At 38.3% G+C, this 17,233-nt stretch overlaps 1 protein-coding gene across 2 annotated transcripts in view; it reads left to right on the plus strand.

The window, feature by feature from the left end:
* Positions 1-17,233, plus strand: part of MYO3A (myosin IIIA) — a 114,884-nt gene that overhangs the window by 18,289 nt on the left and 79,362 nt on the right. For both annotated transcript variants that reach the window (XM_072851520.1, XM_072851521.1), the window contains exons 3-4: positions 7,387-7,491; positions 8,285-8,384. In XM_072851520.1, coding sequence (XP_072707621.1) covers positions 7,387-7,491; positions 8,285-8,384 — 205 coding nt within the window. The remainder of the gene's footprint in view (positions 1-7,386; positions 7,492-8,284; positions 8,385-17,233) is intronic.

Raw genomic sequence — 17,233 nt, forward strand, 5'->3', positions numbered from 1 at the left:
GAAAGCAATAGATGAGAAGTGTCTTTTGTAAGGATTTGATATGTTCCCATGTGACATTCATGTGAGGAAAATGTGGAAATACAGAAACTTCACATAAACAATAAAGCAGATAGATAACCTCTTTTTCATAAAACTGGACTCAGCAGTTCACTTTTGGGCTGGAAGAATCTCAAGTGGACATCTGCTTTTGGTCTGTTTCTGTTCATTAATAACTTGGGTGATGAAACAAAGTCCACATAAAAAGTTGGGAGTGGACACCAAGTTTAATTACAGGCATGTTGGAGAATAGCATCAGATTCACAGTTGCGAGTATTGGAGGAATTTTTTTGAATCACAGGAAAAAAAATCAGTAGACACATGCAAAGTACTGCTATCCATACGAAGAAGAAATGGGACATACCTGTCTAGGCAATGGGACTGCAGAAGGGGATTCTCTGCAAAGTAGAGATTGTTCTGTTCATTTTTTCCCAGCTAAGACAAGACTTCCAAAGGAATTCTGTATGCAGTTTGGGGCAAAACGTGTTGCAGACATCAGTGGCAAATTGCAGGCAGTCTAAATTTAGAAAACATGGATGATTTCAAAAGGTTACAGCAACTAACTTTGTACAGCCTAAAAAAGAGAAAAATGACATATCGTGAGAGTAGTCTGACAGAGATGGTGTTAAATAGAGAATAATGATAATTTATTATCAAAGACTACTGGAGGGAAGGGCAAAAATAAAGCAGTTTTATTGGAAGCAAAAAAGATTCAGGTTGGATAGCAGGAAAAATGTCTAACTATTGGGCTAGTGAAACACAGAAACAGGCTACTTAGAAAGATTGGAGTCTCCCTCAGTGGGAGATTTTTAGGAGCAGGTTAGACAAATACCTGTCAAGGACCACCTGAAAGTACCAGATGCCTACACAGTGCAAATGCAGTGGACTAAATTATTTCTTGAGGTCTCTTTTACTCCTATGTTTCTGTAGTTTCACGACAACAAAACAGCAACAAATAAGAAACTTTTGTTCTTACAGCAGTCAGTATTAAAAGGAAGGTAGAGTCAGCTCAGAGGCTGGCAGTGCTGCTGTACTGCATGCTCAGTGGAATAGGTCAGATTATTGATCTATTCTAAGAACAGAAAAAAATAGAGATTAGTGCCTGAGATGCTTTTAGCATTCTTATGTGTGATAACATTAAAGCAAGGTTGGACAATGTGACTTTTTCATGACTATAATTCGTGCATGCCATAAGTTGTGCATATGGGATGTGCTACCCAGTCATTTATGTCTGTGCAGCCTGTAAAGATAGGGAAGGCAGTAATTGTAGTTGCCCTGCTATTCGCATCAAAGCTACTGAAATAAGATGAAAGCACCTTGACAACTGCAGCATGCAAGCAAATGTTACCTGACAGCTTAGTACAGATGCATAAATCAGGAGCAGTTGGATGATTAAAGGCTGTAATGGCCCTAACAAAAGTGCAACTGATAGTTTTCTTAAAACCGAAGCTGATACTGAATCCTTATTCAATGGGCATCAGAATCGAGAAGAGCTGAACAGAGAGAAATGTATCCGCTGGGTCAGATGAAGAGTAAGACCTATGAAGAACACCTCCATGACTGTGATGTGATGGCAATTTTAACTGACATTTCATATGTTAGGATCATGCTATTTCATAAATCTGTTGCTGAAGGTAGCTTTGCATACTAATAGCTCAACTACAGTAGCACAGGGTTGTGGCAGATGGGTGGCTGGAGGACTGTATGTCATCCCAGTATGCGTCTTTGCCTTTTGAGTGCCAGAAGATCATAAGGGAGGAGCCCTTCGCTACCACTGTAGGAGAGTCATAAGCACCTCTTTTGATACACCTATATATGGCCATCAGAGCTACAGCCCTTTCAGGCAGGTTTTCACATGGATCAAGCCTTCTATCAAATTATTCATTCCCTTGGTCTGAGTATGCAAGATTTCCTTAGTCCTTTCCCCCTGTTTCTGCTGTCTAAATATCCAAACTAGGGACTGAATATTTTAAAATCCAAATATTATGAATCATAGAAAATTATAGCTTGGAAGGGACCTTTGGAGGTTAGTTGGTCCAGCCCCCTGCTCAAAGATTATTAACCTCAGTGTTACAGGTTTGCACAGAGTCTTTTCCATTCAAGTTCGAGTATCTCCAAGGATGGATATAACACAGACTTTCTGGGTAATCTGTTCCAGTGCTTAACTACTTTTGGTGGGAAAATTTTTCCTTTATGTCCAGTAGGAATCTACTGTCTTGCAGTTGGGGATTGTTGCCTCTTATCCTTTGCTGTGTGCCTCTGGGAAGTGTCTCTCTCTCTCTTCTCCACCCCCTTTTTAGGTAGCCCAAAGGGTTCCGTTTACACCCTCTTTAGTTGCTTGTGTTTGCAGGTAATATTTGCATTCTACCAGTGCAGGCAGTGAAAAAACTGCTGGTAAAGAAAATACCTGTAAATCACAAGGGAACAACAGAAGAAGTGACTAACATTAAATTGATGAAAATTGCTCATGTACAAAGTTATCAAGATGACATTTCTAAATAACATCCTTGTGGGAGGATCTTTAATATCTTCCCTTACTGTGTCTCATAGGCTGGTCATTTATAAGAGCCTCTCTCTTTAAATTAAGTTTATTCAAAGCTTAAAAGAGGATTTCTATCCTTCCTTGGGAAAATGCAGCCTTTGGAGACTTCCTAAAAACAGTTCAGAGTGAAGGGCTTTAGTTTTGCTTGTATTTCACATACCAGAGTATGTGGTATCTGAGAACCAAACTGAGAAAGTCCATTCAGTTTACATCTTCTACTACTTGTGCTGCCAAACCTGAGCTAACAGATGCCACCACCACTTCTCCCATACCTAATTTTCCTCCTGGGATTACTGGTTGCTTAAAATAGGTATTATAGAAGTGATACAAACCACAAGAAATGTGTCTGTGCGTGCAAGAGAGAATGTGTGCATGTGTGTGGTTTTGGGAGTGCGGGAGAGAGAAATAGAATTATTACTCTCTCCTCCCAGAAGAGCCCATGTCTCGTGACAGGCTGTCGTGGTTTAGCCCCAGCTGGCAACTAAGCACCACGCAGCCGCTCGCTCACTCCCCCCTGGTGGGATGGGGGAGAGAATTGGAAGAGCAAAAGTAAGAAAACTCAAGGGTTGAGATAAAGACAGTTTAATAGGGAAAGCAAAAGCCGCGCATGCAAGCAAAGCAAAGCAAGGAGTTCATTCACTCCTTCCCATGGGCAGGCAGGTGTTCAGCCATCTCCAGGAAAGCAGGGCTCCATCACGTGTAACGGTTACTTGGGAAGACACATGCCATCACTCCAAATGTCCCCCCTTCCTTCTTCTTCCCCAGCTTTATATACTGAGCACGACGCCATATGGTATGGAATAGCCCTTTGGTCAGTTTGGGTCAACTATCCTGGCTGTGTCCCCTCCCAGCTTCTTCTGCACCTGGCAGAGCATGGGAAGCTGAAAAGTCCTTGCCTAGTGCAGCAACAACTAAAACATCTCTGTATTATCAACACTGTTTTCAGCACAAATCCAAAACATAGCCCCATACCAGCCACTATAAAGAAAATTAACTCTATCTCAGCTGAAACCAGGACACAGGTTGAAGGACGTTTGCGTTTGGTGAGTTACTTTGACCTTTAGGGTAGGAAGCAGCCCTGTGGCACAGCTTGGACAGACACGTAGCTTCTACTGTATGTCTGGGCCTCGAGTTCTCCATGCGTTTCTTCTTTTCTGCTTATAGTGCCCTTCATCAAGGTATTCTGAGGAGATTTTACCAAATGATGTGGAGTCACGACACAGACTGATTAGCTATTTGGCCATGTGAGTTCACAATGCTTGCAACGAAATAATAGCTACCAGCACCTCTCTTCTCTAGATGCTTCACTGGGAACTAGAAAGATCTTTTTAAAAAATTATCTCTGTTGCCTTCATGATTTCTTGTCATTCAAGCATTACAGTTAGCTTAACTCAAAGTCAGTAACTTTGGTAAGAGGCTGTACAGGTTTTACTGTGGGCAGTGTGCTACTAAGAAGCAGCACAGATCATAATTATAAGCTGCAATATTTAACAACACCCCAGGAAGCTTCCAGTCCAGCAGTACTGCTAAATGATGTTTATCCCATAATCTCTCATTGACAGACTGTATGAGTTAAGGAAATGTGATTTTTTTTTTCTTTTTTTAATGGTTTAGGGTTTTTTTCTCCTTTAAATTTTTATGTCATAAACTAGATCCTGGTCAACATCCCCAAGGATAATTTCTCTCCCTGTCTACTCAGATTTCCAAGCAAGCATGGTCCAGCACTGCATCAGGCAGGAGTATCATAGTTTTCTGCAGCTGCTTCTTTTGAGAGGGAAGAGAAAAGCCTGACTCATTATGAGAGGGACTTTTTGAGGTGTTTATGATAAGCTTGCATTGAACACACATGCAATTTGATAGCCTGAGTCAGGAGAAAGAATTGCTGTTTGAACTTTAGTGATGCGCATGGTTATAGGGACATGTGGCAGCTTCACCTGCAAAAAATAGACAGTAGAAACAGGAAATGAGACCAGATGCAATATTTTACCTATGAGGACTTGTTTAGCCTGTAGAAAAATAGAACAAGGTTAATACTAACATGTGTCATCATTGTCGTCATCGTTCCCCCCCTCCCGCCCCATGCAGCTCAGAGCACACACGTACAGTGTCTGCCATAATCTCCTTTTCTAATTGTAGTTGTATTCCAATAATCCCTTTCCTTCTTATAGCTGCTTGCATTCTAATACCTAGCCTTTTTTCCCCTCTTCTTCCTATGCTGGTAGTCTCAGAAAAGTACAAATTGTCTGTAAGTAAAAGTAAAACTCTTTGAGACAGAAGTAGCAGAAGAAAAGTTGCCCTGTGCGTGCAAGAACCTGTGTCTGTGACATCCTCAGCTGAACTCTGCCTAAGCAGCCACCCTGCCTTGGGAGTCGGTGGAGGATTTCCATGGTGGTGTGGGTGACTTCTGTTTTTTTCCTCAAGACCTGCTCAGCTGACCTTTTATGTACCCAGGTTCAGTTTTGGTTTGGTCTAAAATAATCACAGTTTTAGTATCTTACTTCACCTGATATTTTAGATAAGTTTTACCTTATAATACAGATATTTAGCTCATAATAGGGTTTTATATCTTATGAGAGGGGTAGAAAAATTAGTTAGTGACATGTTTAAGAAAGTAAAAATTAACATTGCTGACCCAGGCAAATAAATTCAGTCTTGGCTTTACTGCCTAAACATTGAAGAAGGTGATTTCTGAGGTATAGTTTCTTCCTTCTCCCACCTACAAAAAGAATATATTCCTTTCTGGGTTAGTCTTCTTTCCCTTGAACAGAAAGACTAACAGATATCCAGCTCTGTAAAGAAAACAGAAGAAGATCCATCTATAAGAAGCAAAATTTTAATACTAGATAATGAAGAAAAATAGTTTGAAGAATATCATATATGATATATGATATGCAATTTATTTCACAATTGGCTTGCCACTTGTCAGACAGTTTCAATGCCCTGAAATGCCAGTGCATCATATTAACGAGAATTATCATAATCCATTCAGTTTGATTAAACATGTCGGTGATATGGCAAAGTTAAAACAATAGAGACCCTAGAAAGATAATGTCATTGTAAAAAAAAAAAAAAAAAAAAAGTAACTAGAAAAAGTCAATGGAGAAGGAGGCAGACCAGCATGGCTAAAGACAGTAAATTAAATCCTGCTTGGGAATCTGACCCTGATCCAGCAAAGCGGTTAATCTCATCATTTAAGCATATGAGTTCTTCCCTCTCTAAGCATGCATATTGTCCCACTGAAGTAAGGGTGAGATTAAGTGAGTTCCAAGATTGTTGCCGTAGAGCTCAGCATCTCTCAGACCAGAGCCTTCATTTACCTGATGAAGGACACATCTTGCAACAAGACTTACGTATTGAATGGTATTTGTGTAGGCATTCATGTGGTGCAAGTTCAATGCAACCCAGGGGTTCCAAAGGCAGTCAGAAAATTATTGTTATGTTTGGGTACAAAGGATTATAAAATGTTTTATACTTTAAGGTGCAAGTCTTGTTGTAATTGCAGCGCAGAAAAAATGTAGAGGTATAGAAGAACAGGTTAAAAAAATAATTTACCAAAGTATCTGATATCTGGAGTTCTGCAGTTGAAAGGTTTTATTGATAAATTATGCCCTCGATTTGAATAGACTTCAAAATCTGTAGTCAAAAGGAATTACTGTTTTGTGCTACATTGGTAAAATATCTTATGTGGGTAATTATTTTCATATGAAAAGCTACTGGATGATACAGTATAAACCTTACAATTTGTGTCACTGTTTTATTGGAAGCAGCTACTCCTTTACAAAGGCAATGGCTCTTCAATCAATGAGTATTGTTAGGTGCATTATGGATAGTTTAAGGGCTTAAGTCCCGATTTCATCTTTGCAGGTATGTAACTGCTACAGAGTTAGTCACTAAAGCTACCTTGTTGCTTCTTCCTGCGGAAAAACTGTAAGTGATAAAATATGAACATATGAAATATTGCAGGTCTAAACTAATCTGCTGGTAACATGTGCTCGCTAATCTTTTTAGAGAGCAAGGCCAAACCTCTGCTTCCCATGTATATGGGACAGGACAGGGGTTTGTGGGAGTCTAACTGCACCTTAGACAGGAGAAAGGATTGTCCAGAGTAGACTGTGGCTCTGCATCTCGAACAAGAAGCTGACAGGGTTGATGCTACAAGGGCTATAATTACACCCGTGGCCCACCTTGTTTCAGTGGGAGATGAGACCTTTCTTTCCACAGTGCTCTCATCATCTCCCATGATGCCCATCCCTTGTGTATGACATCCTTCTACACTAGGAATTCAGTGCTGCTTGGCAAAGAGGGCAGCTTTCCGCTTTCCGCTTGGAAGATTTTCTTGGGGGAATTCTCTGCCGCCTGTCTTCTGGTGCCTTAACTCCATTTTATGTTGTATGTAGCTTTTATACCTGAGAACTGATGCTGTTATAATCTGCATTGCTGGTGAGTTGCACATGATGAATCTGAGAAGCAATTAGCGTGCCCCACAGAATGTGCCTTCACAGCAAATTTGTTGCACTATAAGCTACTTCTGTTTCAGTGAAAAGCAATCATGTATATAGGAAAGCAGAGGTAGACTGCTGTCCTTGTGTTTGGGCAAGAAGAATTAAATGCAGAAAGTTGTGAAAAAAAATTGGCAAAAGTTGCCGTGTATGTTGTTTGTATAAATGGTAGACATAAGGACAAATTTGTGGTTTGCCAGTTTAATAGGACCTCATTTGGCTACAAATATGAAAACTACTGGAAACTAAAACCAGGTGGCTACTCCAACACTGCTTAATTCCTTTTTATATTCCCCTGATGTTTTGCAGCTGTGCAATGGTGGATCTGTGACTGATCTTGTGAAAGGATTTCTGAAGAGAGGCGAAAGGATGAACGAACTTATAATTGCTTACATTTTACGCGAAGCTCTGATGGTAAGATAAGCTCTCAGTGAAAGGACAGTCAATATTCAGCTCATAAAAATATTCTATTTTTTTCTTTGAATGAATGAAGATCATGTCCCCACTAACATGGCACATGATCTTGTATTATAGCAGTGTTTAATGAAATTAAGGTAATGTGTAATTCAGACAGTTCTTTTTGAACAAGCAAGGTCAAGAACAATTCATCTGTTTGTTTCATTATTAAGAGAATGAAAATTGATTTCCGACCATTGATTACTTTCCTTAGTAAAAACAGTTCTGCATCAAAATTGGGGTTTTTTGAGAAATAGCAGAAATATACCCAAAATACTGTTCAACTACTTATGTCTAGATCCAAAATATTTTTATAGCAAAAGGATCAACAGATCTAGTGAATTCAAACACTGCTACAAGAATTATTTTTTTTGGCCAATCAGGATCAAGTGTCTTTATTTTTCATTTTCTTTTAACCAGAATTTGACTTTCTGCAGTGGAATTTGGGCCTTAGCAGTTTTCTTTGAGTTTATACTCTAAAGGCATAATTTATAATATAGATTTATAGTGCTTTTTTTCTGCTTTTATCCTAAAATTTCTGTTTGACATAAAGTGGGGCAATTAAAAAATATCTATTCTTCATGGTGTGCCAAGTGTTTTTCCAGTAAGAATGACATCTCTGTGGTTTTGGATTAAAAAAAAATCTGTTTAAAATTTTTTCATACTTTTCTGCTACCTTTTTGTCTCTGCAAATGTAATACAGAGAACAGAGCTGTTAATAAAAAGTTCATGTTCACATCTCACCTTCCAGGGACTTCAGCATTTACATGAAAACAAAACTATCCACCGTGATATTAAGGGAAATAATATACTTTTGACTACTGAAGGAGGAGTCAAGCTTGTGGATTTTGGTATGTTATGTTTACTTATATATACAACCAATGTTGTACATCTGAAGTACAGAAAATAAAATAGAGTAAACAAATCAGAAAAGATTAATTATATTAAATTTTTATTAAGTTTTTGAGTTCTTCATTAAAAATCACTTGGATAACCAAAGTTACTTTTTAACTTGATAGAAATAGAATATTCACAGATTCAGTATTTTTACAACTTTGGGTTTTCCAGCCATTTTGCTGATACTGTTTAGATAGCATGCCTAACGAATAGAAGTTATAATATGGTGGTAGTAAGTGCCAAGTGCTTTGGGGCAGACGCAGGAAGTGAAGTAGCAAAGCAAGTTAATAGGGTTCAAAATAAGGTGGGTGTTTAGTTCCTCCAGGACCATGCGCTCGTTCAGTGAAACTGGGAGCTGATAGGCAAAAGCTTCATGTTGTAAATGAGAGGGCTTAGAACTTACTAGATATTGTGAGGAATGGAAGAGCTCCACCTCAGTCACATATACTTCATTAGTTTGATTTGAAACAAAACAGGGATAGTACGTGAAGGCAGAAGAGGGGGAGATATTATATAGGTAATCCCCACTTTCCAAAGCCTGGGAAGACTAACAGATTACTTTTGGCAAGTCTAAACCTAAGACTTGGCATTAAATGAAAAGGGTCTGTTCAAGTCTGTTAGGCCTAAAGTGGTTCTTGAGTGCTGTCATTTGGTTTTACCACCAGAAGGCAAAAGCAGAGACACAGGTAAGTGGATGCAGCCTGTTATTTATCAGCCATACCATAGTGATTTGCCTTAAAAGTGTAATGACTGTTGCTTTATATAAGGGGAGTATAAAAATTTGCAATGTTTGTTGTTAGGAACTATTATCCTCTGGTAGCACACCATCTTCTAATGTTTAAATTCAATTTATTGGTCACTGCTTTACAGCATAGCAGCCAATTGTAAATATCATGATTCCATTCAGCAGATGGAAAATCTTCATTTTTAGTTTACCCTCCTATTTTGTTAATGAAATTTATTCAATTGGTACATAAGAATTGTTTAAACTAATCATGGGATTTTAACTCCCATTAGTGTAGTGTCTTCCTGCCAGTAGACTGTATTTATGCAACTCTCATTACTTCACACACAAAACCCCCACAACTACTAGGGTTACTAGTTCTTCTGAAAATTCATGTATTTATGTTCGTTATTTTAGTCTTCAGATAAAATCTTCCATTGAAAAGCCTTCAGACTTCCTAAATTATCTGCCATACACTTACTAGTATTTTCTGATAGTCTGGAAGTTTAATGTGAGGCAAAATCAATATTTTTGCCCACAGGTTTTTAATGTGTTGTGGATACTAATTTTTTTAAGGTGCTGAAGGCAATTAGAGCCGTGGAGGATCAATGCTTCTGAAAATTAATTCACTTATGCAGATGTCAAAACATACAAGCTGTAGGGATGAGGACCTGAATTCTTTATTCCCCTGTTACTGCAATCTACTGCTAAGGCTGTAATTGAAAAATAATCTTAAAATCTTGTGGGAAAAATTGTGATGCCAAAGCACAGATGAGAACGTGCGCAAGAAACAAACATATATACATACACTTTTATATGGGTTGAAGAGGGGCCTGTAATCATATCTACAGACCTACAGAAATATAGGAACTACACCTTAACTGAGGAATAGATAGAAATTGTGTCTTCCTTCTTTTTTTTTTTCTTTTTTCCCCCCCAAAACTAATCTGAAGCCAATAATGAGTAGTTTCAAATGGGAAAAATTTATACATATTCAAAAAATCATCATGGAAGACATACCATTCACCCTTCAGGCTGATGTTTAAGGTATTCATCTGGGATTTGGGAGATTTGTGTCTCCTATTTAAGAGGATTTAAACCCACATTAATCAGATTCCAAGAGTATTTTTTAGCCAGGAATGTGAGTTGATCAAAATCTCTCATGTTGACACTGCTACAGACTGTTGTACATAAACATTTATTGGATCAGGGACTGAAACTCATAGCCATCTTTTTACTATATAAGCCTGTGAATCTGCAGGCTACAGAATGAGATAGACACGCAGGCACAATCTCTTTTTCTCCCAATAAATACTCAGTGGAAGCCAAATTTTTGGTTTAGGTTGAACCAATTATTACATGAGGCCAAACAAACAGACAAAACCAACCCAGATAATCACACAGCCCTTTCTAGAATGCACACAGGTTTTCCGTTGTGGAGAGGGGAGCAGAAACAGTGTATCAAGGACTCCTGCAACCCCCAAACAGACTTGACAGAGGAAGTGAGCCCTTCCCAAGATAATTTTGTCTGTGCCATTCTCCTGCATGCTGGTTGATGATGAGATGTTCCTGAAGAACCCTTTGCTCTCCTCCCCTGATACTCTTTATGGTGGTTTCCATTTAAACAGGTGCATAAAACCTGTATCTTAAAGATGGACCTGTGAAGTGCCTTACGGACCACAATATTAGAACAGGACCTATTCTCAGTCTATATGTGTTGTGTGGTCATTTAACTTGAACTTTAGTCTTTTTGGTTTTTCTTTTTGTTTTTTTTTAAGTACAGTTAGGAACTTTTTAAGAGTCATAAGTGGAAAAAAAAAAAAGTTAACCTTCAGTGCATTAAGTCAACTTTGAGAATGGCTTTTCTTTCCTTTGTTCTTTTTGTACTCTGAACTTGGTGTATAGTGTACCACCACTGTGAGTACTTTCTTGCACAGCAGTACTGACTTTCCAGAAGCTTCATTTTGTGACACAATTTATACACATTGCCTTATGGTTGTAGTGTCATAGGCATTTATGTAAGCTGTGACCGTGGTTTCTGAACACTGCACAGTCTGTAATGGATGACCTCCACAACACTCTTATGAGGAGGTAAATTAGTATAATTCCAAGTTAACAGCTGGGAATCTGAAACTTTGAAACACTGAGTTGCTTGAGGTGACACAGAAAGTCTGTGGAAAAGCTCTCCCAAAATCCAGGCTAACAGTCTGAACTGTTTGCCTTTCATAGAGGTATTGATAGTTAAAGAGATGAGAAAGACTTTGAAAGAATACCACAGCGGTGCCTTACCCAGATTGTTTTGAAGAGTTGTTGTGGTTTAACCCCAGCCAGCAATTTTTGCTTTCCCTTAAAATTCTGCTGTAATGTTGCTTAATCACCCCAGTAATATTCTGGGGTGATAAACACCCAATAATAACACCCAGTAATAAACACCCAATCTCAGTTGATAGATTAATGATTAAATCAAGTAAATGAGTTTATAGCATCTCCACACCAATGCTTCTGGACCTCAATTGCTTATCAAGAAGCTGCCAGACAGAAGTTTTCATTTAAATTGTCCAAGCCACAAGAAGTTCGAAATACTGTTACCAGGGAAGCATCCTCTCTCCTCACATCCATCCAGTATGATAATTTAGATCAGCAGAGATAAATGAAATAATTCTTTTTTACTACAGATAATGAGTAGCAGCTAAGGGGATCTACTCTAAGCACATCCCATGATCACAGATTCAATCCCTGAGCTCATTAAACTTCTAGATACATTACAAAGTCCATATTTTCCTTGTAAGAGAAGAAGGTTGACTGAAGATAGTTTCGCTACCTGAACATTTGTGGGAAATAATAGCTGTTAAGCTGTTCTGGTGGAAAACCTTTGGGAAGGGATGTTACACCTAAGAATTGCAGCAATTATGGTCCAAGCAAAGAGCATCCTCTACTGCATCAATACAAATAATAAATAGCTGCACTATATGCAAGTGTAGCTGCTATGTTTTCAGCATAGGATAGAGATTTGATAGAAAAATATACATTTACATTAAAGTAAATGCCCTGCAGCACTTTAAAGGGTGACAGCTATATAATATATTGTATAAAAAGAGTTGGAGGCAAGCAAGGTGTGAACCAAATTCCCTTTTTATAAGTATTCTTAATTATATTCACAATTGCTTATTAGTGTTCTGGGAAGGAAATCTTTTGTATCTGTTTCTCAGATTTCTGGTTGTGTGCAGTGGATTGATGTTAAAGAGCCAGATTTCAAAAGAAATTTTAGCCACTAAAGGTGTAGAAAAGCACATAATAAAATTTTCAAAAACTTCTAGCATATAAATCCAAATTAATTTAATGCTAGATACCTTTTGAAAGTCTTGTGACAAATTTATCTGCAGCTTTTACTGCCTAAATATCTTTCAGTGTCTGACCTTGTTTCATCAGGTAAGAAACTGTCCTGAAGTCACTTGCACACATAGCACACCTCATCTGTAATAAAAACTCATATATTCATTTGCATCTTACAATGTGTAACGAATTTCATAGAGAGCTGAGTGTATAACATCTGCTTATGCTGACAAATACTTGCTTCTGTGAATAGTCCCTCTCAATTCAATTTCTTTTCTTGAAATCAGGATGCTGCACGGGGCCTTTCCTGTATTAAATAATGTTAGTCTAAGACACAATTCCCGTTTGGAAATTCTGAGATGTCAAATAATGTGCTGTTCCAAAATGGGAGAAAGGAAACTTAGCTGTATTATTATTGTTATTATTTTAGCTTTGTTCAGAAAAAGCCCAAGTGACATTTCATTTTGAAAGATTTGATGTGTTTCTGAAATCCCCTGCCATTGCAGTGAGTCTGGGAGCTTGAAAGCCAGAGCTTTTCATGCTTATATGTTATTGAAAGAAGAGGATCCTAGAGGACACAACTCCCTATCAGCAAACTAGACAGGTTGCTGACATGTGGAGAGTCATGGAGGAAAGAACCATTTTTCCACTAAAAGTTTTGAAACATCTACAGTCATGTGGCAAGTGATTCTGTTAGCTAAAAAGAGGAGAGTGTCATGCTGATGGAAAATTCCTCTTCAGCTATGTTTTTGAGGGTTGACCTTGTAGGCTGATAGTCTTGAACAAGAGCACAGGTAGCTCATACTTCTCTGGGACTGCTGAAGCCTGCTGTCACAGACTACAAATATTTCAGGATGAGCAGCTGTTGCCTTGGAAATGTCCAGAAAAAATGTAAGTATAGATTGTACTCCACCACTTGGGCAAATGCATAGTTTTCCAGCAGCACCGTTCCTTGCTGAAGGCCATGTACTTCTATGCATCAAATGAAAACATACTTTCATACCACATGTAATCAGACTGTTGACATTGTTACCATGAAAGGTAAGTGGGGGACAAAAAAAAAATCAGATATCTAGATGGATATTAGAAATATTCACGTGCCCATAATGAAAATAAAATGTTGGAGGACTCATTAAATCTTCGGAATTCAAGCCTATTTCTAACTACAAGAGATCCCATGATTCCCCAAAGTTTGCCTAGTACTGGCACTGTGGGAAAGGGGATATTGAAAAGGATTGGCACTGTCCATTTTCAGTTTCTTCTTAGGCATTTCATTAATGGTATCTAAAACTCTCCATGGTTAGAGTCTCTGGATAACCAATACATAGGAAAGATCTAAGGATTTTTATAGGTAAAGCAGGTTCCAGTAGAAGATGTGGAAAGAAGGTAATGCAATCTCACTGCTGCTGGCAGATGGTGGAAAATTACAAGCCGTTCTGCATGCAGTTAATAGAATAATGACTTCAAGGGTTCCTTTAGTACTGTGGATAAAGAGATTGTATAATTAAAACATGTATTGTAACATTAACGGAATATATAGTATTTGTACTTCAAACGTACTTATTTTGCATTTTTCTGCTTTTGTTTCAAATGTTACAAGTGTTTGATTTAAACATTGTGTGTGAATTTTGTCTTTGCATTCCAAGTGCAGTTTCAGATACCGTACTTTGCATGCAGCTAGCACAGTTTTATCACGGATGTATAGTAGCCTGACTCAACTAGAGATTTAACCTGAGTATGACTCATTGGGGGAAAAAACGGATTGGGGGAGGGAATACTGTATTGCTTTATTTAGACATACTGAAAACTGACATTACTATGTTTAATACTTGAACTATTTCTTCCGTGTAGTTTGGAAACTGCAGGTAGACAGGGGCCAGCTTTTGTGTTTGGAATGTAATAGGGTGATTCTTTTGTTATGGAGAGAATGATCATTCTTCTTTTAAAGATATTTGAGGTTATCCAAGGTTAAGAGCCAAGGAAATCTTAATGGTGGCATTTCTGGATGGCCTTCTTATTGGTGAAATTGGCAATTTGGTGAAACAAGCCAATTGTAAGACACTCTTTTTGATAGTGTATTTTTGTATCAACTCTGTTTTTACTTTAAAATGTGTAATACTAGGTGATACTAGGTAATACTAAATGAACAAATTAAGTTCATTTCATAATTCAGTTGAGTTCATAAATGAAATTTCTTGGAGTTTTTTTCCCTAGAAAGAGTGTGTAGTAATTCTGCCAACATTCTCTGTTGTATCTCAGTGGCATGCTACTTCCTTACAAATTATGGAATGTTAGTAATGCTTTACCACTGTTAGTGATCGGTAACAATTGATCAATATAAGTTAGACTGTGCAGGTATTTTTGTTATGTTTTATTGCATGATACTCTTGCCTATTCCAATACAGAAATACAGACCAAAGTATTTAAAATTCTGTGACTGTACTAAACAGGTTGAGTTTTTGAAGTGTAGATGAGCCATCAGCTGCTATAATGACAAAGTGAGAGTAGTAAAATCAGTTACACTGGACAGTATGTCCAAAATAATAGGGACAATCTCAAAGTAATTAATGAGTCCATAGTAAGACTCCATCTTAATAGTTCCATCTGCTTAATTGTTGACCTCTCCTGCTTTTCTGATGCGTGAAGGAGCTTTCTGCTGGTCTTGTGGAGAAGGCATCTGAAATCTTGGGTCAGAGGCTGGGGAGGGAACCACAGCTCTGAGCTTCATTGTGACATGGTGACACTGAACCAACTCTCGTGTTCCCTTGCTGTGATACAGTGCTATGGCCTCTCCCTACCACGAACAGGCTTGATAGATGCAGTTTGTTGACTGATCACAGATTTGTCTAGCAAGCCTTGTGTGGCACATGGCATTGCAGAGGGAGAGAAGGCTCACAGCACTGTGCTGCAAATGCATGCAATACAGGTTGGGCTGCAATGGATTCTGAGTCTAGAGCCACCTTGTGCTCAGTGAGTAGGTTGAGAAGTCAGTTGTGAGGCATCCAGGTTTGAGTATTGGGGCATTTTGGGGAAGGACATTTTAATCTCTGTCCCTTTATATGACTGTTCCCAGGCTCACATGTCCTGCTGACACTGAAGAGGAGCTTAGCATGACCTTGAGTAGTTTTCCAAACTTTTGTAGGTTACTTAATCTGGAGTAGTCAGAATATCCTATTGCATCTCTTATTAGCTATAAATGCAGTCTGAATCATTCTGCAAAAATGAAACAATTAATTAAAATAATTTAATTTGAAAGTATTCAAAAATAAAATAATTCTCTTTCTGCCCTTAGCTTATTTTAAGCAATGAATCATAGCAAGACTTGTATTTGCCTTAGTCATTCTAGCATGCATCCATAATAAAGCTGTCTGCTTCACTGATTCAGATCAAAACCAGACTATTATTGTGTTGTCATTTCTGCATATCATATAGCATGACATTCACATGTTGCTTCTAAAAAGCATTTATTAGGGGACTATGGCAGAAGCCAATGAAAGTAAAAGACTTTGAAGAAAGCTTTCTTCATGAGCAGCTTGTCAGACTGCTTTGAACTCAATCAAAGTAATAATTCCAAATTTTTCAAACCAGGGTTAGCAGGGATAAGATGGATTGCATTGACTTGAGCTGTGGAGCATTTTCATTGTTGAATGTTTAATTCTTTGTGGAAGGCTTAGTCCTTAAAAACTTATTTTATGCGCCATGTGTGAATGAAAACCTTTGTGCTGTCCAGTAACAACAAAAAGAAATCATGTGGCCAAATGCTGTATCCAGGATAAGCTGTTCACTTGGTCTTTCAAATATTTTCTTCTACTAATTCACATAAAGATGTCACTGATGGCTTAAACATTAAAGAAGCTTGACACAGAAAGCTGGTGTCATATGCCAGAGACACATGAAGCGAGAAAATAGCCCTTTCTGGCCAGCAAAGACTTCCTCTTGGTTTTCTCATGAGTCACAAAATAGTCATCTCTTGAGGTTATTAGAAGCCCTCTGGTCTTACCTGTGTATACTAAAACCCATTCATTTTTACCTGAAAGTTGAACCCAATGACTCATTTGTACTGTAGTATTCCAGTCCTTAGGTATTTTAAATATTCTGTCCCATGAGCATAGATGTTGCTGGTAACCCAGATAATCCTAACAGGAAAACCATGTCATATAACAAGGAGAAAAATCTCCAGGGTTTTCCCAGTCATACAGTGAAAAAAATCCTTTTTGGGTCTCAAAAGTGGCAGTCAGTTTGAAGTCTAATATGTAAGGAAGGCAGCATCTAAAGAGGACTTTCCTCACCAGCATACCGCACCAGATTGTGTATAGCTGCACAAATCCCTGAGGCTCCAGAGAAGACTAGTTCCGCTATCTAAATGCATCTGGCCAATTGTGCATCAGGAAAGCAAATGTTCCTGTGCGTCCCTTTCAGGAAACCAGCTGAAGCCCCGGAGCATGAGATTTCATTAGAATTGTTGGCCTCGTTCCACACTGAACTGTTGAGCATGTGGAGGGCAGCCCATGGTCGCCTGCTCTACTGCGGGCCATGGAGAAAGGGTGCAGTCAGAATTGTAGACTAAGGGAAGCTATAGGACACTGTCCTGCCCAATCTCCTGTAATATGAAAGTTCTCAAATTTCGTAAAGAAAGAAGTGTTAAAACTTCTTATTTAAAAAAGATTATATATCTCACAGATGTAGTGAACGTTCAGCTTTTTTTAGGTTGCTGTTTGCTGTTTTATTATCGGTATGTACCTTGTA

Source organism: Ciconia boyciana, chromosome 2 (assembly GCF_034638445.1).
Source record: "Ciconia boyciana chromosome 2, ASM3463844v1, whole genome shotgun sequence".
NCBI classification, from domain to species: domain Eukaryota; kingdom Metazoa; phylum Chordata; class Aves; order Ciconiiformes; family Ciconiidae; genus Ciconia; species Ciconia boyciana.